The sequence below is a fragment of the Staurois parvus genome, unplaced genomic scaffold (assembly GCF_062004578.1).
Source record: "Staurois parvus isolate SC_StPar_1 unplaced genomic scaffold, SC_StPar_1.0 ptg003529l, whole genome shotgun sequence".
Classification (NCBI taxonomy): domain Eukaryota; kingdom Metazoa; phylum Chordata; class Amphibia; order Anura; family Ranidae; genus Staurois; species Staurois parvus.
This window is the reverse complement of record NW_028321325.1, coordinates 22,593-46,798: the sequence shown is the minus strand read 5'-3', so window position 1 is coordinate 46,798 and position 24,206 is coordinate 22,593. Positions and strand designations below refer to the sequence as shown.

General features: G+C 53.1%; 1 protein-coding gene across 2 annotated transcripts in view; it reads right to left on the bottom strand.

Annotated features, from left to right (window-relative positions):
- Positions 1-538: 538 nt before the first annotated feature.
- The window catches only part of LOC149427742 (elongator complex protein 5-like), a 37,107-nt gene continuing 13,439 nt past the window's right edge, over positions 539-24,206 (bottom strand). Inside the window, exons 5-8 of one of the 2 annotated variants that reach the window (XM_089667715.1) lie at positions 9,865-10,034; positions 6,374-6,442; positions 2,512-2,612; positions 539-776 (exon numbers count right to left, since the gene is read on the bottom strand). In XM_089667715.1, the coding sequence (XP_089523841.1) occupies positions 689-776; positions 2,512-2,612; positions 6,374-6,442; positions 9,865-10,034 (428 nt within the window). In that variant the 3' untranslated portion in view covers positions 539-688. Of the gene's footprint in view, positions 798-2,511; positions 2,613-6,373; positions 6,443-9,864; positions 10,035-24,206 lie in introns of both variants that reach the window. The other variant, XM_089667714.1, reaches the window with a different exon arrangement.

The window sequence follows — 24,206 nt, the reverse complement described above, 5'->3', positions numbered from 1 at the left end:
ACCAAACCCAAAAGTCTAAGTCCAGCCCCGCCTCTACCTGAGGAAACTATGACCATGACGAAGAAAGGAGAGAACCTGAGGTTGGGAGAGAACAAATAGCTGGAGCCATCACACCGAGTTCTCTAGGATATAGAATGAAGATTGTATGGTGGAGTCCTTTCATTGGAATACGAACGATCTGTTCAATCTGTGGCTGGCGGGTCTCTGATTCTGGCAGGTCTCTGTGGCCGGCGGGTCTCTGTGGCCGCCGGGTCTCTGTGGCCGGCGGGTCTCTGTGGCCGGCGGGTCTCTGTGGCCGGCGGGTCTCTGTGGCCGGCGGGTCTCTGTGGCCGGCGGGTCTCTGTGGCTGGCCAGCTTATTGTAGACTTCTATATGGAGGATTCCATGAGGATGTTCAGGTCATTTGAGGACCAGCAGATATTCTGGCGCACCAATGTTGGCTCAACCTCCCTCTCGGATATATCGCCTTCCACTGAACAATTATATTTGTACTGCAATAGGAAATCTATACAATGACCACAAAATCCCAGAACACCTCTGACAACCGAGACTCATTTTATTTACACAATATATATAGTGGTGTCATCACCGGGGATGAGATCACACATCCAGGACATCATCTGGATCCTCATCATCCAGGTCATCACCGGGGTCGGGATCAAGCGTCCAGGTCATCACCGGGGTCGGGTCACACATCCAGATCATCATCTGGATCCTCATCATCCAGGTCATCATCAGGGTCGGGATCGTAGAAGATTTTGGCGGAGCTGCTGGAACTTTGCAGAAGAGATGACTTCCTGTAACAGAGAATATAAGAAGATTCCTGGAGGGGGAGGGGGAGGGGGAGGGAGGGAGGGAGGGGGAGGGGAGGGGGAGGGAGGGAGGGAGGGATCGGGTGGTACGGGCAGGAAATTTACATCCCATTGGAAGAAGAGAGGTGGAGGCGGACCATACCTGTGTATTGTAGAAGTTATAGAGATCTAATGACAGAGCGGAGGGATCCATATCAGGACCACTTTATGACCCTAAACTCCTCCGGGATCTAGTGCCGGGTCTTCTCCAACACTTCTGGATTCCACCCAGAGCACAGACACATGGCTGGAAGTCCATCGCTGGGCTTCGGATGATCCCCCTCCTACCACAGTGTTCACCAGTGTCCTCTGTGCCAGACTTCAGCCCCCGAGAAGCCAGCGTCACCCAGTGACCCCAGAGCACCCCGAGAAACAGGTGACCCCAGAGCACCCCGAGAAACAGGTGACCCCAGAGCACCCGAGAAGCCAGTGTTACCCAGTGACCCCAGAGCACCCCGAGAAACAGGTGACCCCAGAGCACCCGAGAAGCCAGTGTTACCCAGTGACCCCAGAGCACCCAAGAAGCCAGTGTCACCCAGTGACTCCAGAGCACCCCAAGAAACAGGTGACCCCAGAGCACCCCGAGAAGCCAGTGTCACCCAGTGACTCCAGAGCACCCCAAGAAACAGGTGACCCAAGAGATCCCTGAGAATCCAGTGTCACCCAGTGACTCAAGACCACCCCAACAGGTCACCCCAGAGTACCCCGAGAAGCCAGTGTCACCTAGTGACTCCAGAGCACCCCGAGAAACAGGTGACTCCAGAGCACCCCGAGAATCCAGTGTCACCCAGTGACTCCAGAGCACTCCAAGAATGCAGTCACCCAGTGACCCCAAAGCACCCGAGAAGCCAGTGTCACCCAGTGACTCCAGAGCACCCCAAGAAACAGGTGACCCAAGAGATCCCTGAGAATCCAGTCACCCAGTGACCCCAGAGCACCCCGAGAATCCAGTGTCACCCAGTGACCCCAGAGCACCCAAGAATCCAGTGTCACCCAGTGACTCCAGAGCACCCCGAGAAACAGGTGACCCCAGAGCACCCCGAGGAGCCAGTGTCACCCAGTGACTCCAGAGCACCCCGAGAAACAGGTGACCCCAGAGCACCCCGAGAAGCCAGTGTCACCCAGTGACTCCAGAGCACCCCGAGAAACAGGTGACCCCAGAGCACCCCAAGAATCCAGTCACCCAGTGACCCCAGAGCACCCCGAGAATCCAGTCACCCAGTGATCCCGGAGCACCCCGAGAATCCAGTCACCCAGTGACCCCGGAGCACCCCGAGAATTCAATCACCCGGTGACCCCAGAGCACCCCGAGAATTCAGTCACCCGGTGACCGCAGAGCACCCCGAAAATCCAGTCACCCAGTGACCCCGGAGCACCCCGAGAATCCAGTCACCCAGTGACCCCGGAGCACCCCGAGAATCCAGTCACCCGGTGACCCCGGAGCACCCCGAGAATCCAGTCACCCGGTGACCCCGGAGCACCCTGCAGATGCCTCCAGGGGTATAGTGGATTACCAGCGTTGATGGTCAGAGTCCTCTTTGAGGAACATTTGCTGAGTCCACGCCACGAGGAATACCAAGACAAGGGGGGATGGGGGGTCTCGTGTCGGATCGGCACATACACTGATATGAGGGAAGACGGGCCCCACAATCCTCCTTACTTGCTCTCACTGAAGGTGTATGGGAGGGTCGCAGATTCCTTCTGCTCTCTATCAGTCTCAGAAAGATGAAGATTAAATGTCAGATTCACCGAAGGATCCACCTAGAAGGGAGAGAAACCAAATGATGAGCAACCAGAGAGATGGCTATCCTGGGGCTGGGGAAGGGCCACAATGAACGAGGAGGAACCAACCAGAGGGAGGAGCTAGTGGGCTATTATAGAGGAAGAAGAGGGACGGGTGGGGTTTTATGGGGGAGGATGGCGGAGGATGAGGAGTCATGGTGGAGGATGGGGGGGTCATGGGGGAAGATGAGGGGTCATGGGGGAGGATGAGGGGTGATGGCGGAGGATGAGGGGTCATGGCGGAGGATGAGGGGTGATGGCGGAGGATGAGGGGTCATGGGGGAGGATGAGGGGTCATGGGGGAGGATGAGGAGTCATGGGGGAGGATGGCGGAGGATGAGGGGTCATGGGGGAGGATGTGGTGTCACGGGGGAGGACGAGGGGTCATGGCGAAGGATGAGAAGTGATGGGGGAGGATGTGGGGTCATGGCGGAGGATGAGAAGTCACGGCGGAGGATGAGGGGTCACGGCGGAGGATGAGGGGTGATGGGGGAGGATGTGGGGTCATAGGGGAGGATGAGGGGTCATGGGGGAGGATGAGGGGTGATGGGGGAGGATGAGAGGTCATGGGGGAGGATGAGGGGTGATGGGGGAGGATGAGCGGTCATGGGGGAGGATGAGGGGTGATGGGGGAGGATGAGCGGTCATGGGGGAGGATGAGGGGTGATGGGGGAGGATGAGCGGTCATGGGGGAGGATGTGGGGTGATGGGGGAGGATGAGCGGTCATGGGGGAGGATGAGGGGTGATGGGGGAGGATGTGGGGTCACGGCGGAGGACGGTGAAGGATGAGGGGTGATGGGGGAAGATGAGGGGTGATGGGGGAGGATGAGGGGTCATGGGGGAGGATGGCGGAGGATGAAGGTTAATGGGGGAGGATGAGGGGCCATGGGGGAGGATGGCGGAGGATGAGGGGTCATGGGGGAGGATGAGGGGTCATGGGGGAGGATGAGGAGTCATGGTGGAGGATGGGGGGGTCATGGGGGAAGATGAGGGGTCATGGGGGAGGATGAGGGGTCATAGAGGAGGATGAGGGGTCATAGAGGAGGATGAGGGGTCATGGCGGAGGATGAGGGGTCATAGGGGAGGATGAGGGGTCATGGGGGAGGATGAGGGGTCATGGGGGAGGATGGCGGAGGATGAAGGTTAATGGGGGAGGATGAGGGGCCATGGGGGAGGATGGCGGAGGATGAGGGGTCATGGGGGAGGATGAGGAGTCATGGTGGAGGATGGGGGGTCATGGTGGAGGATGGGGGGTCATGGCGGAGGATGAGGGGTCATAGAGGAGGATGAGGGGTCATGGATGAGGATGAGGGGTCATTGGGGAGGATGAGGGGTCACGGGGGAGGATGAGGGGTCATGGGGGAGGATGGCGAAGGATGAGGGGTCACGGGGGAGGATGAGGGGTCACGGGGGAGGATGGCGGAGGGTGAGGGGTCATGGGGGAGGATGGCGGAGGATGAGGGGTCATGGGGGAGGATGGCGGAGGATGAGGGGTCATGGGGGAGGATGGCGGAGGATGAGGGGTCACGGCGGAGGACGAGGGGTCACGGCGGAGGACGAGGGGTCATGGGGGAGGACGAGGAGTCATGGGGGAGGATGAGGAGTCATGGGGGAGGACGAGGAGTCATGGGGGAGGACAATGAAGGATGAGGGGTGATGGGGGAGGATGAGGGGTCATGGGGGAGGATGGCGGAGGATGAGGGGTCATGGGGGAGGACGGTGAAGGATGAGGGGTGATGGGGGGAGGATGTGGGGTCATGGCGGAGGATGAGGGGTGATGGGGGAGAATGAGGGGTCACGGGGGAGGATGTGGGGTCACGGGGGAGGATGAGGAGTCACGGGGGAGGACGAGGGGTCATGGCGGAGGATGTGGGGTCATGGGGGAGGATAGCGGAGGATGAGGGGTCATGGGGGAGGATGTGGTGTCACGGGGGAGGACGAGGGGTCATGGCGGAGGATGAGGGGTGATGGGGGAGGATGTGGGGTCATGGCGGAGGATGAGGGGTCACGGCGGAGGATGAGGGGTCACGGCGGAGGATGAGGGGTGATGGGGGAGGATGTGGGGTCATGGGGGAGGATGAGGGGTGATGGGGGAGGATGAGGGGTGATGGGGGAGGATGTGGGGTCATAGGGGAGGATGAGGGGTCATGGGGGAGGATGAGGGGTCATGGGGGAGGATGAGCGGTCATGGGGGAGGATGAGGGGTGATGGGGGAGGATGAGGGGTCATGGGGGAGGATGTGGGGTCACGGCGGAGGACGGTGAAGGATGAGGGGTGATGGGGGAAGATGAGGGGTGATGGGGGAGGATGAGGGGTCATGGGGGAGGATGGCGGAGGATGAAGGTTAATGGGGGAGGATGAGGGGCCATGGGAGAGGATGGCGGAGGATGAGGGGTCATGGCGGAGGATGAGGGGTCATGGGGGAGGATGAGGGGTCATGGGGGAGGATGGCGGAGGATGAAGGTTAATGGGGGAGGATGAGGGGCCATGGGGGAGGATGGCGGAGGATGAGGGGTCATGGGGGAGGATGAGGGGTCATGGGGGAGGATGAGGAGTCATGGTGGAGGATGGGGGGGTCATGGGGGAAGATGAGGAGTCATGGGGGAGGATGAGGGGTCATAGAGGAGGATGAGGGGTCATAGAGGAGGATGAGGGGTCATGGCGGAGGATGAGGGGTCATGGGGGAGGATGGCGGAGGATGAAGGTTAATGGGGGAGGATGAGGGGCCATGGGGGAGGATGGCGGAGGATGAGGGGTCATGGGGGAGGATGAGGGGTCATGGGGGAGGATGAGGGGTCATGGGGGAGGATGAGGAGTCATGGTGGAGGATGGGGGGTCATGGTGGAGGATGGGGGGTCATGGCGGAGGATGAGGGGTCATGGCGGAGGATGAGGGGTCATGGGTGAGGATGAGGGGTCACGGGGGAGGATGAGGGGTCATGGGGGAGGATGGCGGAGGATGAGGGGTCATGGGGGAGGACGAGGAGTCATGGGGGAGGACGAGGAGTCATGGGGGAGGACAATGAAGGATGAGGGGTGATGGGGGAGGATGAGGGGTCATGGGGGAGGATGGCGGAGGATGAGGGGTCATGGGGGAGGACGGTGAAGGATGAGGGGTGATGGGGGGAGGATGTGGGGTCATGGCGGAGGATGAGGGGTGATGGGGGAGAATGAGGGGTCACGGGGGAGGATGTGGGGTCACGGCGGAGGATGAGGAGTCACGGGGGAGGACGAGGGGTCATGGCGGAGGATGTGGGGTCATGGGGGAGGATGGCGGAGGATGAGGGGTCATGGGGGAGGATGTGGTGTCACGGGGGAGGACGAGGGGTCATGGCGGAGGATGAGGGGTGATGGGGGAGGATGTGGGGTCATGGCGGAGGATGAGGGGTCACGGCGGAGGATGAGGGGTGATGGGGGAGGATGTGGGGTGATGGGGGAGGATGAGGGGTGATGGGGGAGGATGAGGGGTGACGGGGGAGGATGAGGGGTCACGGCGGAGGATGAGGGGTCACGGCGGAGGATGAGGGGTGACGGGGGAGGATGTGGGGTGATGGGGGAGGATGAGGGGTGATGGGGGAGGATGAGGGGTGATGGGGGAGGATGAGGGGTCACGGCGGAGGATGAGGGGTGATGGGGGAGGATGTGGGGTCACGGCGGAGGATGAGGGGTCACGGCGGAGGATGAGGGGTCACGGCGGAGGATGAGGGGTCACGGATGGATTGTGGGGTAGATCCTCTCACCTCGGTTCTGCTCTGTGGCTCGGATTCTGTCTCTATGGAGAAGTCCTGGAGGACCCGGAAGACTTCCTTCTGTAACACAGACATCGGGGGACACTGATCAGGACCATCACATGATGTTGCCTTGCCCAGCACAGTCCTGACACAGCCATCTGCATTCAGTGTCATGGTGGTCCCCATATGCAGCCAGTCTCTACACTGAGGGTCCCATCTGCCCCAAAGCCTACACATGGTGGCCTGAAATCACTGGAAGCAGAGAATGTACACCGAGGACACCAGCATATGAGGAACTCCAACTCAGCACCCTTGGGACTCACTACAGGGGCGGTAATACCACACGTGTCCAGCAGGGGGAGGAGCGGTAATACCACACGTCTCCAGCGGGGGGAGGAGCGGTAATACCACACGTGTCCAGCAGGGGGAGGAGCGGTGATACCACACGTGTCCAGCAGGGGGAGGAGCGGTGATACCAAACGCGTCCAGCGGGGGGAGGAGCGGTAATACCACACGCGTCCAGCGGGGGGAGGAGCGGTGATACCACACGCGTCCAGCAGGGGGAGGAGCGGTAATACCACACGTGTCCAGCAGGGGGAGGAGCGGTGATACCAAACGCGTCCAGCGGGGGGAGGAGCGGTAATACCACACGTGTCCAGCAGGGGGAGGAGCGGTAATACCACACGTCTCCAGCAGGGGGAGGAGCGGTAATACCACACGTGTCCAGCAGGGGGAGGAGCGGTAATACCACACGTCTCCAGCAGGGGGAGGAGCGGTAATACCACACGTGTCCAGCAGGGGGAGGAGCAGTAATACCATACGTCTCCAGCAGGGGGAGGAGCGGTAATACCACACGTGTCCAGCGGGGGGAGGAGCGGTAATACCACACGTCTCCAGCGGGGGGAGGAGCGGTAATACCACACGTCTCCAGCAGGGGGAGGAGCGGTAATACCACACGTCTCCAGCAGGGGGAGGAGCGGTAATACCACACGTGTCCAGCAGGGGGAGGAGCGGTAATACCACACGTGTCCAGCGGGGGGAGGAGCGGTAATACCACACGTGTCCAGCGGGGGGAGGAGCGGTAATACCACACGTGTCCAGCGGGGGGAGGAGCTGTAATACCACACGTGTCCAGCGGGGGGAGGAGCGGTAATACCACACGTATCCAGCGGGGGGAGGAGCGGTAATACCATACGTCTCCAGCGGGGGGAGGAGCGGTAATACCACACGTGTCCAGCGGGGGGAGGAGCGGTAATACCACACGTGTCCAGCGGGGGGAGGAGCGGTAATACCATATGTCTTCAGCGGGGGGAGGAGCGGTAATACCACACGTGTCCAGCAGGGGGAGGAGCGGTAATACCACACGTGTCCAGCAGGGGGAGGAGCGGTAATACCACACGTCTCCAGAGGGGGAGGAGCGGTAATACCACACGTGTCCAGCAAGGGGAGGAGCGGTAATACCACACGTGTCCAGCAGGGGGAGGAGCGGTAATACCACACGTGTCCAGCAGGGGGAGGAGCGGTAATACCACACGTCTCCAGCAGGGGGAGGAGCGGTAATACCACACGTGTCCAGCAGGGGGAGGAGCGGTAATACCACACGTGTCCAGCAGGGGGAGGAGCGGTAATACCACACGTGTCCAGCAGGGGGAGGAGCGGTAATACCACACGTGTCCAGCGGGGGGAGGAGCGGTAATACCACACGTCTCCAGAGGGGGAGGAGCGGTAATACCACACGTGTCCAGCAGGGGGAGGAGCGGTAATACCACACGTGTCCAGCAGGGGGAGGAGCAGTAATACCACACGTGTCCAGCAGGGGGAGGAGCGGTAATACCACACGTCTCCAGAGGGGGAGGAGCGGTAATACCACACGTGTCCAGCAGGGGGAGGAGCGGTAATACCACACGTCTCCAGCAGGGGGAGGAGCGGTAATACCACACGTCTCCAGCAGGGGGAGGAGCGGTAATACCACACGTGTCCAGCAGGGGGAGGAGCGGTAATACCACACGTCTCCAGCGGGGGGAGGAGCGGTAATACCACACGTCTCCAGCAGGGGGAGGAGCGGTAATACCACACGTCTCCAGCAGGGGGAGGAGCGGTAATACCACACGTGTCCAGCAGGGGGAGGAGCGGTAATACCACACGTGTCCAGCGGGGGGAGGAGCGGTAATACCACACGTGTCCAGCGGGGGGAGGAGCGGTAATACCACACGTGTCCAGCGGGGGGAGGAGCTGTAATACCACACGTGTCCAGCAGGGGGAGGAGCGGTAATACCACACGTATCCAGCGGGGGGAGGAGCGGTAATACCATACGTCTCCAGCGGGGGGAGGAGCGGTAATACCACACGTGTCCAGCGGGGGGAGGAGCGGTAATACCACACGTGTCCAGCGGGGGGAGGAGCGGTAATACCATATGTCTTCAGCGGGGGGAGGAGCGGTAATACCACACGTGTCCAGCAGGGGGAGGAGCGGTAATACCACACGTGTCCAGCAGGGGGAGGAGCGGTAATACCACACGTGTCCAGCAGGGGGAGGAGCGGTAATACCACACGTCTCCAGAGGGGGAGGAGCGGTAATACCACACGTGTCCAGCAGGGGGAGGAGCGGTAATACCACACGTCTCCAGCAGGGGGGGATGGAGGATACAAGGAATAAGAGGGTAGAGCTGTAATGCCCAGTATGTGGTTTCTGCCCGGTAACCAGAAAGGATGCAGAGAAGAGGGGGGTCAGGGAGAAGAGGGGGGTCAGGGAGAAGGGGGGGGTCAGGGAGCGTCGGGGGGACTCACAGATGCGGTTCCATGGCGGACGGAGCGCTGCTCAGAGTTATCGCACTGATGATGATTACACAATGCGCTCCGTCTGCCATGGAACCGAATCTGTGAGTCCCCCCCCCCCCCCTTCTTCTCTCTGGGGAGATGGAGGACAGTCTGCAATTATGACCCCCCCCCTCCACGACCCCCCCATTCCCCAACAGTGCTCCATACCCCCCAAGGCCCCCCCCTCCATGCCCCCCCCTCATTCCCCCTGCTCCCCCCAGATCCATTTGCCACCTCCATGCTCCCCCTCTGTCCCCCCCATGCCCCCCTGCCCCCCCAATCCCCTCACCCTCCCCTGCCCCCCTCTGTCCCCTCGTTCCCCCTCCATGCCCCCCCCCTCGTTCCCCCTGCTCCCCCCGGGTCCTCTTGCCACCTCCATGCCCCCCCTCTGTCCCCCTGCCCCCCCAATCCCCATCACCCCCCCTTGCCCCCCTCTGTCCCCCTGTTCCCCCCCATGCCCCCCCTCTGTCCCCATCCCCCCCCCCTGTCCCCCCAATCCCCTCACCCCCGTTCCCCCCCCATGCCCCCCCTCTGTCCCCCCCAATCCCCTCACCCCCCCATGCCCCCCTCTATCCCCCTGTTCCCCCTCCATGCCCCCCCCCCTCGTTCCCCCTGCCCTCCGGTCCTCTTGCCCCTCCATGCCCCCCATTTGTCCCCTGTTGCCCCCCCCCGGTCAGACTCACTGTGGTGACAACCTTCCCGGAAGTCTTGCGGTTGGTGATGGTGACCCCGAGCCGCGCTCCTCCCCCGCTCACCTCCAGCACAGAGTCGCAGAGCGCACACACCGACCGCAGAGCCCCGCCCACCTCCACATCCCTGTGCAGCAATGTCAGGAGACGCACATCATGTGACCCTGAGGAGGAAACACCACACCCATCACATGGTGCACAGCAGGACAGGGGGAGCGTATCAGCTACAGGGGGCGTGTCACAGCTAAAGGGGAGTGTATCAGCTACAGGGGGCGTGTCACAGCTAAAGGGGAGTGTATCAGCTACAGGGGGCGTGTCACAGCTAAAGGGGAATGTATCAGCTACAGGGGGCGTGTCACAGCTACAGGGGCGTGTCACAGCTACAGGGGGCGTGTCACAGCTAAAGGGGAGTGTATCAGCTACAGGGGGCGTGTCACAGCTAAAGGGGAGTGTATCAGCTACAGGGGGCATGTCACAGCTAAAGGGGAATGTATCAGCTAAAGGGGCGTGTCACAGTTACAGGGGGTGTGTCACAGCTACAGGGGGCGTGTCACAGCTAAAGGGGAATGTATCAGCTACAGGGGGCGTGTCACAGCTACAGGGGCGTGTCACAGCTACAGGGGGCGTGTCACAGCTAAAGGGGAGTGTATCAGCTACAGGGGGCGTGCCACAGCTAAAGGGGAATGTATCAGCTACAGGGGGCGTGTCACAGCTAAAGGGGAATGTATCAGCTACAGGGGGCGTGTCACAGCTAAAGGGGGAATGTATCAGCTAAAGGGGGCGTGTCACAGTTACAGGGGGTGTGTCACAGCTAAAGGGGAATGTATCAGCTAAAGGGGGCGTGTCACAGTTACAGGGGGTGTGTCACAGCTACAGGGGGCGTGTCACAGCTAAAGGGGAATGTATCAGCTACATGGGGCGTGTCACAGCTACAGGGGGCGTGTCACAGCTAAAGGGGAATGTATCAGCTACAGGGGGCGTGTCACAGCTATAGGGGGAGTGTATCAGCTACAGGGGGCATGTCACAGCTACAGGGGGCGTGTCACAGCTACAGGGGGAGCGTATCAGCTACAGGGGGGAGTGTCACAGCTACAGGGGGTGTGTCACAGCTACAGGGGGAGCGTATCAGCTACAGGGGGCGTGTCACAGCTACGGGGGGGGGTATCAGCTACAGAGGGCGTGTCACAGCTAAAGGGGAGTGTATCATCTACAGGGGGCGTGTCACAGCTAAAGGGGAGTGTATCATCTACAGGGGGCGTGTCACAGCTAAAGGGGAGTGTATCAGCTACAGGGGGCGTGTCAAAGCTACAGGGGGCGTGTCACAGCTAAAGGGGAGTGTATCAGCTACAGGGGGCGTGTCACAGCTAAAGGGGAGTGTATCAGCTACAGGGGGCGTGTCAGAGCTACAGGGGGCGTGTCACAGCTAAAGGGGACTGTATCAGCTACAGGGGGCGTGTCACAGCTAAAGGGGAGTGTATCAGCTACAGGGGGCGTGTCAGAGATACAGGGGGCGTCAAAGCTACAGGGGGCGTGTCACAGCTAAAGGGGAGTGTATCAGCTACAGGGGGCGTGTCACAGCTAAAGGGGAGTGTATCAGCTACAGGGGGCGTGTCACAGCTAAAGGGGAGTGTATCAGCTACAGGGGGCGTGTCACAGCTAAAGGGGACTGTATCAGCTACAGGGGGCGTGTCACAGCTAAAGGGGAGTGTATCAGCTACAGGGGGCGTGTCACAGCTACAGGGGGCGTGTCACAGCTACAGGGGGCGTGTATCAGCTACAGGGAGAGTGTATCAGCTACAAGGGGAGTGTTACAGATACAAGGGGGCGTGTCACAGATACAGGGGGCGTGTCACAGATACAGGGGGCGTGTCACAGATACAGGGGGCGTGTCACAGATACAGGGGAAGTGTTACAGATAAAAGGGGGCGTGTCATAGCTACAGGGGGCGTCACAAAGGGGGCGTGTCACAACTACAAGGGGGCATGTCAAAGACACAGGGGGCGTGTCACAGCTACAAGGGGGCGTGTCACAGATACATGATGAATGGAGGAGGGGACAAGGTCCGGATATTACAGATTATATGATGAATGGAGGGGGGACAAGGTCCGGATATCACAGATTATATGATGAATGGAGGGGGGACAAGGTCCGGATATCACAGATTATATGATGAATGGAGGAGGGGGGACAAGGTCCGGATATCACAGATAATATGATGAATGGAGGAGGGGACAAGGTCCGGATATCACAGATTATATGATGAATGGAGGGGGGACAAGGTCCGGATATCACAGATTATATGATGAATGGAGGAGGGGACAAGGTCCGGATATCACAGATTATATGATGAATGGAGGAGGGGGGACAAGGTCCGGATATCACAGATTATATGATGAATGAAGGAGGGGGGACAAGGTCCGGATATCACAGATTATATGATGAATGGAGGAGGGGGGACAAGGTCCGGATATCACAGATTATATGATGAATGAAGGAGGGGGGACAAGGTCCGGATATCACAGATTATATGATGAATGGAGGAGGGGACAAGGTCCGGATATCACAGATTGTTATATGATGAATGGAGGAGGGGACAAGGTCCGGATATCACAGATTATATGATGAATGGAGGGGGGACAAGGTCCGGATATCACAGATTATATGATGAATGGAGGAGGGAGGACAAGGTCCGGATATCACAGATTATATGATGAATGGAGGAGGGGGGACAAGGTCCGGATATCACAGATTATATGATGAATGGAGGAGGGGACAAGGTCCGGATATCACAGATTGTTATATGATGAATGGAGGAGGGGACAAGGTCCATATATCACAGATTATATGATGAATGGAGGAGGGGACAAGGTCCAGATATCACAGATTATATGATGAATGGAGGAGGGGGGACAAGGTCCGGATATCACAGATTATATGATGAATGGAGGGGGGACAAGGTCCGGATATCACAGATTATATGATGAATGGAGGAGGGGACAAGGTCCGGATATCACAAATTATATGATGAATGGAGGAAGGGACAAGGTCCAGATATCACAAATTATATGATGAATGGAGGAGGGGGGACAAGGTCCGGATATCACAGATTATATGATGCATGGAGGAGGGGGGACAAGGTCCGGATATCACAGATTATATGATGCATGGAGGAGGGAGGACAAGGTCCGGATATCACATATTATATGATGAATGGAGGAGGGGGGACAAGGTCCGGATATCACAGATTGTTATATGATGAATGGAGGAGGGGGGACAAGGTCCGGATATCACAGATTATATGATGAATGGAGGAGGGGACAATGTCCGGATATCACAGATTATATGATGAATGGAGGGGGGGACAAGGTCCGGATATCACAGATTATATGATGAATGGAGGAGGGGGGACAAGGTCCGGATATCACAGATTATATGATGAATGGAGGAGGGGGGACAAGGTCCGGATATCACAGATTGTTATATGATGAATGGAGGAGGGGACAAGGTCCGGATATCACAGATTATATGATGAATGGAGGAGGGGGGACAAGGTCCGGATATCACAGATTGTTATATGATGAATGGAGGGGGGACAAGGTCCGGATATCACAGATAATATGATGAATGGAGGAGGGGGGGACAAGGTCCGGATATCACAGATAATATGATGAATGGAGGAGGGGGGGACAAGGTCCGGATATCACAGATTGTTATATGATGAATGGAGGAGGGGACAAGGTCCGGATATCACAGATTATATGATGAATGGAGGGGGGACAAGGTCCGGATATCACAGATTATATGATGAATGGAGGAGGGGGGATAAGGTCCGGATATCACAGATTATATGATGAATGGAGGAGGGGACAAGGTCCAGATATGACAGATTATATGATGAATGGAGGAGGGGACAAGGTCCGGATATCACAGATTGTTATATGATGAATGGAGGAGGGGACAAGGTCCGGATATCACAGATTGTTATATGATGAATGGAGGAGGGGGGACAAGGTCCGGATATCACAGATTATATGATGAATGGAGGAGGGGACAAGGTCCGGATATCACAGATTGTTATATGATGAATGGAGGAGGGGACAAGGTCCGGATATCACAGATTATATGATGAATGGAGGGGGGACAAGGTTCGGATATCACAGATTATATGATGAATGGAGGAGGGGACAAGGTCCGGATATCACAAATTATATGATGAATGGAGGAGGGGACAAGGTCCGGATATCACAGATTATATGATGAATGGAGGAGGGGACAAGGTCCAGATATCACAAATTATATGATGAATGGAGGAGGGGGGACAAGGTCCGGATATCACAGATAATATGATGAATGGAGGAGGGGGGACAAGGTCCGGATATCACAGATTATATGATGAATGGAGGAAGGGACAAGGTCCAGATATCACAGATTATATGATGAATGGAGGAGGGGGGACAAGGTCTGGATATCACAGATTATATGATGAATGGAGGAGGGGACAAGGTCCGGATATCACAGATTATATGATGAATGGAGGAGGGGACAAGGTCCGGATATCACAGATTGTTATATGATGAATGGAGGAGGGGACAAGGTCCATATATCACAGATTATATGATGAATGGAGGAGGGGACAAGGTCCGGATATCACAGATTATATGATGAATGGAGGGGGGACAAGGTCCAGATATCACAGATTATATGATGAATGGAGGAGGGGGGACAAGGTCCGGATATCACAGATTATATGATGAATGGAGGGGGGACAAGGTCCGGATATCACAGATTATATGATGAATGGAGGAGGGGACAAGGTCCGGATATCACAAATTATATGATGAATGGAGGAAGGGACAAGGTCCAGATATCACAAATTATATGATGAATGGAGGAGGGGGGACAAGGTCCGGATATCACAGATTATATGATGCATGGAGGAGGGAGGACAAGGTCCGGATATCACATATTATATGATGAATGGAGGAGGGGGGACAAGGTCCGGATATCACAGATTGTTATATGATGAATGGAGGAGGGGGGACAAGGTCCGGATATCACAGATTATATGATGAATGGAGGAGGGGACAATGTCCGGATATCACAGATTATATGATGAATGGAGGGGGGGACAAGGTCCGGATATCACAGATTATATGATGAATGGAGGAGGGGGGACAAGGTCCGGATATCACAGATTATATGATGAATGGAGGAGGGGACAAGGTCCGGATATCACAGATTATATGATGAATGGAGGAGGGGGGACAAGGTCCGGATATCACAGATTGTTATATGATGAATGGAGGAGGGGACAAGGTCCGGATATCACAGATTATATGATGAATGGAGGAGGGGGGACAAGGTCCGGATATCACAGATTGTTATATGATGAATGGAGGGGGGACAAGGTCCGGATATCACAGATAATATGATGAATGGAGGAGGGGGGGACAAGGTCCGGATATCACAGATAATATGATGAATGGAGGAGGGGGGGACAAGGTCCGGATATCACAGATTGTTATATGATGAATGGAGGAGGGGACAAGGTCCGGATATCACAGATTATATGATGAATGGAGGGGGGACAAGGTCCGGATATCACAGATTATATGATGAATGGAGGAGGGGGGATAAGGTCCGGATATCACAGATTATATGATGAATGGAGGAGGGGACAAGGTCCAGATATGACAGATTATATGATGAATGGAGGAGGGGACAAGGTCCGGATATCACAGATTGTTATATGATGAATGGAGGAGGGGACAAGGTCCGGATATCACAGATTGTTATATGATGAATGGAGGAAGGGGGACAAGGTCCGGATATCACAGATTATATGATGAATGGAGGAGGGGACAAGGTCCGGATATCACAGATTGTTATATGATGAATGGAGGAGGGGACAAGGTCCGGATATCACAGATTATATGATGAATGGAGGGGGGACAAGGTTCGGATATCACAGATTATATGATGAATGGAGGAGGGGACAAGGTCCGGATATCACAAATTATATGATGAATGGAGGAGGGGACAAGGTCCGGATATCACAGATTATATGATGAATGGAGGAGGGGACAAGGTCCAGATATCACAAATTATATGATGAATGGAGGAGGGGGGACAAGGTCCGGATATCACAGATAATATGATGAATGGAGGAGGGGGGACAAGGTCCGGATATCACAGATTATATGATGAATGGAGGAAGGGACAAGGTCCAGATATCACAGATTATATGATGAATGGAGGAGGGGACAAGGTCCGGATATTACAGATTATATGATGAATGGAGGAGGGGACAAGGTCCGGATATCACAGATAATATGATGAATGGAGGAGGGGGGACAAGGTCCGGATATCACAGATTATATGATGAATGGAGGAAGGGACAAGGTCCAGATATCACAGATTATATGATGAATGGAGGAGGGGGGACAAGGTCTGGATATCACAGATTATATGATGAATGGAGGAGGGGACAAGGTCCGGATATCACAGATTGTTATATGATGAATGGAGGAGGGGACAAGGTCCGGATATCACAGATTATATGATGAATGGAGGAGGGGACAAGGTCCGGATATCACAGATTATATGATGAATGGAGGAGGGGACAAGGTCCGGATATCACAGATTATATGATGAATGGAGGAGGGGGACAAGGTCCGGATATCACAGATTATATGATGAATGGAGGAGGGGGACAAGGTCCGGATATCACAGATTATATGATGAATGGAGGAGGGAGGACAAGGGCGGATATCACAGATAATATGATGAATGGAGGAGGGGGGACAAGGTCTGGATATCACAGATTATATGATGAATGGAGGAGGGAGGACAAGGTCCGGATATCACAGATAATATGATGAATGGAGGAGGGGGGACAAGGTCCGGATATCACAGATTATATGATGAATGGAGGAGGGGACAAGGTCCGGATATCACAAATTATATGATGAATGGAGCAGGGGACAAGGTCCGGATATCACAGATTGTTATATGATGAATGGAGGAGGGACAAGGTCCGGATATCACAGATTGTTATATGATGAATGGAGGAGGGGGGACAAGGTCCGGATATCACAGATTATATGATGAATGGAGGAGGGGACAAGGTCCGGATATCACAGATTGTTATATGATGAATGGAGGAGGGGGGACAAGGTCCGGATATCACAGATTGTTATATGATGAATGGAGGAGGGGGGACAAGGTCCGAATATCACATATTGTTATATGATGAATGGAGGAGGGGACAAGGTCCGGATATCACATTTTATATGATGAATGGAGGAAGGGACAAGGTCCGGATATCACAGATTGTTATATGATGAATGGAGGAGGGGACAAGGTCCGGATATCACAGATTATATGATGAATGGAGGAGGAGGGGACAAGGTCCGGATATCACAGATTATATGATGAATGGAGGAGGGGGGACAAGGTCTGGATATCACAGATTATATGATGAATGGAGGAGGGGACAAGGTCCAGATATCACAGATTATATGATGAATGGAGGAGGGGGGACAAGGTCCGGATATCACAGATTATATGATGAATGGAGGAGGGGACAAGGTCCGGATATCACAGATTATATGATGAATGGAGGAGGGGACAAGGTCCAGATATCACAGATTATATGATGAATGGAGGGGGGACAAGGTCCGGATATCACAGATTATATGATGAATGGAGGAGGGGACAAGGTCCAGATATCACAGATTATATGATGAATGGAGGAGGGGGGACAAGGTCCGGATATCACAGATTATATGATGAATGGAGGAGGGGGGACAAGGTCCGGATATCACAGATTATATGATGAATGGAGGAGGGGACAAGGTCCGGATATCACAGATTATATGATGAATGGAGGAGGGGACAAGGTCCGGATATCACAGATTATATGATGAATGGAGGAGGGGACAAGGTCCGGATATCACAGATTATATGATGAATGGAGGGGGGACAAGGTCCGGATATCACAGATTGTTATATGATGAATGGAGGAGGGGGGACAAGGTCCGGATATCACAGATTATATGATGAATGGAGGAGGGGGGACAAGGTCCGGATATCACAGATTATATGATGAATGGAGGAGGAGGGGACAAGGTCTGGATATCACAGATTATATGATGAATGGAGGAGGGGGGACAAGGTCCGGATATCACAGATTATATGATGAATGGAGGAGGGGACAAGGTCCAGATATCGCAGATTATATAATGAATGGAGGAGGGAACAAGGTCCGGATATCACAGATTATATGATGAATGGAGGAGGGGGCAAGGTCCGGATATCGCAGATTATATGATGAATGGAGGAGGGGACAAGGTCCGGATATCGCAGATTATATGATGAATGGAGGAGGGGGCAAGGTCCGGATATCGCAGATTATATGATGAATGGAGGAGGGGACAAGGTCCGGATATCGCAGATTATATGATGAATGGAGGAGGGGGGAAAAGGTCCGGATATCACAGATTATATGATGAATGGAGGAGGGGACAAGGTCCGGATATCACAGATTATATGATGAATGGAGGAGGGGGGAGAAGGTCCGGATATCACAGATTGTTATATGATGAATGGAGGAGGGGACAAGGTCCGGATATCACAGATTATTTGACGAATGGAGGAGGGGGGACAAGGTCCGGATATCACAGATTGTTATATGATGAATGGAGGAGGGGACAAGGTCCGGATATCACAGATTGTTATATGATGAATGGAGGAGGGGACAAGGTCCGGATATCACAGATTATTTGACGAATGGAGGAGGGGGGACAAGGTCCGGATATCACAGATTGTTATATGATGAATGGAGGAGGGGACAAGGTCCGGATATCACAGATTATATGATGAATGGAGGAGGGGACAAGGTCCGGATATCACAGATTATATGATGAATGGAGGAGGGGACAAGGTCCAGATATCACAGATTATATGATGAATGGAGGAGGGGACAAGGTCCGGATATCACAGATTATATGATGAATGGAGGAGGGGACAAGGTCCGGATATCACAGATTATATGATGAATGGAGGAGGGGACAAGGTCCAGATATCACAGATTATATGATGAATGGAGGAGGGGGGACAAGGTCCGCATATCACAGATTATATGATGAATGGAGGAGGGGGGACAAGGTCCGCATATCACAGATTATATGATGAATGGAGGAGGGGACAAGGTCCGGATATCACAGATTATATGATGAATGGAGGAGGGGACAAGGTCCGGATATTACAGATTATATGATGAATGGAGGAGGGGGGACAAGGTCCGGATATCACAGATGGTTATATGATGAATGGAGGAGGGGACAAGGTCCGGATATCACAGATTATATGATGAATGGAGGAGGGGACAAGGTCCGAATATCACAGATTATATGATGAATGGAGGAGGGGGGGACAAGGTCCGGATATCACAGATTATATGATGAATGGAGGAGGGGGGACAAGGTCCGGATATCACAGATTATATGATGAATGGAGGAGGGGACAAGGTCCGGATATCGCAGATTATATAATGAATGGAGGAGGGGACAAGGTCCGGATATCGCAGATTATATGATGAATGGAGGAGGGGACAAGGTCCGGATATAACAAATTATATGATGAATGGAGGAGGGGACAAGGTTCGGATATCACAGATTATATGATGAATGGAGGGGGGACAAGGTCCGGATATCACAGATTATATGATGAATGGAGGAGGGGGGACAAGGTCCGGATATCACAGATTGTTATTTGATGAATGGAGGAGGGGGGACAAGGTCCGGATATCACAGATTGTTATATGATGAATGGAGGAGGGAGGACAAGGTCCGGATATCACAGATTGTTATATGATGAATGGAGGAGGGAGGACAAGGTCCGGATATCACAGATTGTTATATGATGAATGGAGGAGGGGGGACAAGGTCCGGATATCACAGATTGTTATATGATGAATGGAGGAGGGAGGACAAGGTCCGGATATCACAGATTGTTATATGATGAATGGAGGAGGGGGGACAAGGTCCGGATATCACAGATTATATGATGAATGGAGGAGGGGACAAGGTCCGGATATCACAGATTGTTATATGATGAATGGAGGAGGGGGGACAAGGTCCGGATATCACATTTTATATGATGAATGGAGGAAGGGACAAGGTCCGGATATCACAGATTGTTATATGATGAATGGAGGAGGGGGGACAAGGTCCGGATATCACAGATTATATGATGAATGGAGGAGGGGACAAGGTCCAGATATCACAAATTATATGATGAATGGAGGAGGGGGGACAAGGTCCGGATATCACAAATTATATGATGAATGGAGGAAGGGACAAGGTCCAGATATCACAAATTATATGATGAATGGAGGAGGGGACAAGGTCCGGATATCACAGATTGTTATATGATGAATGGAGGAGGGGGGACAAGGTCCGGATATCACAGATTGTTATATGATGAATGGAGGAGGGGACAAGGTCCGGATATCACAGATTATATGATGAATGGAGGAGGGGACAAGGTCCGGATATCACAGATTATATGATGAATGGAGGAGGGGGGACAAGGTCCGGATATCACAGATTATATGATGAATGGAGGAGGGGACAAGGTCCGGATATCACAGATTATATGATGAATGGAGGAGGGGACAAGGTCCGGATATCACAGATTGTTATATGATGAATGGAGGAGGGGGGACAAGGTCCGGATATCACAGATTATATGATGAATGGAGGAGGGGACAAGGTCCGGATATCACAAATTATCTGATGAATGGAGGAAGGGACAAGGTCCAGATATCACAAATTATATGATGAATGGAGGAGGGGGGACAAGGTCCGGATATCACAAATTATATGATGAATGGAGGAAGGGACAAGGTCCAGATATCACAAATTATATGATGAATGGAGGAGGGGACACAAGGTCCGGATATCACAGATTATATTATGAATGGAGGAGGGGGGACAAGGTCCGGATATCACAGATTATATGATGAATGGAGGAGGGGACAAGGTCCGGATATCACAGATTATATGATGAATGGAGGGGGGACAAGGTCCGGATATCACAGATTATATGATGAATGGAGGAGGGGGGAAAAGGTCCGGATATCACAGATTGTTATATGATGAATGGAGGAGGGGGGACAAGGTCCGGATATCACAGATTATATGATGAATGGAGGGGGGGACAAGGTCCGGATATCACAGATAATATGATGAATGGAGGAGGGGACAAGGTCCGGATATCACAGATTATATGATGAATGGAGGGGGGACAAGGTCCGGATATCACAGATTATATGATGAATGGAGGAGGGGGGACAAGGTCTGGATATCACAGATTATATGATGAATGGAGGAGGGGGGACAAGGTCCGGATATCACAGATTATATGATGAATGGAGGAGGGGACAAGGTCCGGATATCACAAATTATATGATGAATGGAGCAGGGGACAAGGTCCGGATATCACAGATTATATGATGAATGGAGGAGGGGGGACAAGGTCCGGATATCACAGATTATATGATGAATGGAGGAGGGGACAAGGTCCGGATATCACAGATTATATGATGAATGGAGGAGGGGACAAGGTCCGGATATCACAGATTGTTATATGATGAATGGAGGGGGGACAAGGTCCGGATATCACAGATTATATGATGAATGGAGGAGGGGGGACAAGGTCCGGATATCACAGATTATATGATGAATGGAGGAGGAGGGGACAAGGTCTGGATATCACAGATTATATGATGAATGGAGGAGGGGGGACAAGGTCCGGATATCACAGATTATATGATGAATGGAGGGGGGACAAGGTCCGGATATCACAGATTATATAATGAATGGAGGAGGGAACAAGGTCCGCATATCACAGATTATATGATGAATGGAGGAGGGGACAAGGTCCGGATATCACAGATTATATGATGAATGGAGGAGGGAGGACAAGGTCCGGATATCACAGATTATATGATGAATGGAGGAGGGAACAAGGGCCGCATATCACAGATTATATGATGAATGGAGGAGGGGACAAGGTCCGGATATCACAGATTATATGATGAATGGAGGAGGGAGGACAAGGTCCGGATATCACAGATTATATGATGAATGGAGGAGGGGACAAAGTCCAGATATTACAGATTATATGATGAATGGAGGAGGGGGGACAAGGTCCGGATATCACAGATTGTTATATGATGAATGGAGGGGGGACAAGGTCCGGATATCACAGATTATATGATGAATGGAGGAGGGGGGACAAGGTCCGGATATCACAGATTATATGATGAATGGAGGAGGAGGGGACAAGGTCCGGATATCACAGATTATATGATGAATGGAGGAGGGGACAAGGTCCGGATATCGCAGATTATATAATGAATGGAGGAGGGGACAAGGTCCGGATATTACAGATTATATGATGAATGGAGGAAGGGGGACAAGGTCCGGATATCACAAATTATATGATGAATGGAGGAAGGGACAAGGTCCGGATATCACAAATTATATGATGAATGGAGGAAGGGACAAGGTCCAGATATCACAAATTATATGATGAATGGAGGAAGGGACAAGGTCCGGATATCACAAATTATATGATGAATGGAGGAAGGGACAAGGTCCGGATATCACAAATTATATGATGAATGGAGGAAGGGACAAGGTCCAGATATCACAAATTATATGATGAATGGAGGAGGGGGGACAAGGTCCGGATATCACAAATTATATGATGAATGGAGGAAGGGACAAGGTCCAGATATCACAAATTATATGATGAATGGAGGAGGGGACACAAGGTCCGGATATCACAGATTATATTATGAATGGAGGAGGGGGGACAAGGTCCGGATATCACAGATTATATGATGAATGGAGGAGGGAGGACAAGGTCCGGATATCACAGATTATATGATGAATGGAGGAGGGGGGACAAGGTCCGGATATCACAGATTGTTATATGATGAATGGAGGAGGGGGGACAAGGTCCGGATATCACAGATTATATGATGAATGGAGGAGGGGACAAGGTCCGGATATCACCGATTATATGATGAATGGAGGGGGGGACAAAGTCCAGATATTACAGATTATATGATGAATGGAGGAGGGGGGACAAGGTCCGGATATAACCGATTATATGATGAATGGAGGGGGGGACAAAGTCCAGATATTACAGATTATATGATGAATGGAGGAGGGGGGACCAGGTCCGGATATCACAGATTATATGATGAATGGAGGAGGGGACAAGGTCCGGATATCACAGATTATATGATGAATGGAGGAGGGGACAAAGTCCAGATATTACAGATTATATGATGAATGGAGGAGGGGGGACAAGGTCCGGATATCACAGATTGTTATATGATGAATGGAGGGGGGACAAGGTCCGGATATCACAGATTATATGATGAATGGAGGAGGGGGGACAAGGTCCGGATATCACAGATTATATGATGAATGGAGGAGGAGGGGACAAGGTCCGGATATCACAGATTATATGATGAATGGAGGAGGGGGGACAAGGTCCGGATATCACAGATTATATGATGAATGGAGGAGGGGACAAGGTCCGGATATCGCAGATTATATAATGAATGGAGGAGGGGACAAGGTCCGGATATTACAGATTATATGATGAATGGAGGAGGGGGGACAAGGTCCGGATATCACAAATTATATGATGAATGGAGGAAGGGACAAGGTCCGGATATCACAAATTATATGATGAATGGAGGAAGGGACAAGGTCCAGATATCACAAATTATATGATGAATGGAGGAGGGGGGACAAGGTCCGGATATCACAAATTATATGATGAATGGAGGAAGGGACAAGGTCCAGATATCACAAATTATATGATGAATGGAGGAGGGGACACAAGGTCCGGATATCACAGATTATATTATGAATGGAGGAGGGGGGACAAGGTCCGGATATCACAGATTATATGATGAATGGAGGAGGGGGCAAGGTCCGGATATCACAGATTATATGATGAATGGAGGAGGGGACAAGGTCCGGATATCACAGATTATATGATGAATGGAGGAGGAGGGGACAAGGTCCGGATATCACAGATTATATGATGAATGGAGGGGGGACAAGGTCCGGATATCACAGATTGTTATATGATGAATGGAGGAGGGGACAAGGTCCGGATATCACAGATTGTTATATGATGAATGGAGGAGGGGACAAGGTCCGGATATCACAGATTGTTATATGATGAATGGAGGAGGGGACAAGGTCCGGATATCACAGATTGTTATATGATGAATGGAGGAG